General features: G+C 37.3%; 1 protein-coding gene across 1 annotated transcript in view; it reads left to right on the top strand.

The window, feature by feature from the left end:
- Positions 1–429, top strand: part of LOC119587617 (carbohydrate sulfotransferase 8-like) — a gene marked incomplete at its 5' end in the record, with an annotated part of 13,185 nt that overhangs the window by 7,756 nt on the left and 5,000 nt on the right. The window contains 1 exon segment of the mRNA XM_037936326.1: positions 134–216. Within this exon segment, the coding sequence (XP_037792254.1) occupies positions 134–216 (83 nt within the window).

Below are 429 nucleotides of genomic sequence, written 5' to 3'. Positions count from 1 at the left end.
CCTTGTTCACATGTCACCAAATACTGTATGCGGATAGTTAGAATACTTAGTAGTAAGACAGACTGGTATAATTGCATTAAAAAAACTGCTCTTAGCTCAATTTTCATCACATCATGCAACTATTGTCTTGCAGAATAACTTGGAGGAGTTCTTGTTCCCAGCACTTCTGAGCAACGGTTTAGTTTACAAGTCTCAAGAATCCAGCAGATGGAGAAAGTGAGTGATGGCTATGCATTGAAATCGCTCTAAATTTGTCCAGTCTCAGGAAAGGAAAACCGGCAATTCATCCCGGAGTATATCATTCGCTGTCTCCTTTTTATTCTAAGCAGTCGACATCTCATGCATATATACGGATAGCTTACAATTTTAAAAATCACATACAATATTTGTTACTGTGTTTATTAAAACCTACGGCCCCTAAAATTACTT

Source organism: Penaeus monodon, chromosome 22, assembly GCF_015228065.2.
Source record: "Penaeus monodon isolate SGIC_2016 chromosome 22, NSTDA_Pmon_1, whole genome shotgun sequence".
NCBI classification, from domain to species: Eukaryota; Metazoa; Arthropoda; class Malacostraca; order Decapoda; family Penaeidae; genus Penaeus; species Penaeus monodon.
Note: the sequence above shows the minus strand (reverse complement) of the source record. Positions and strands in the feature narration are given on the sequence as shown.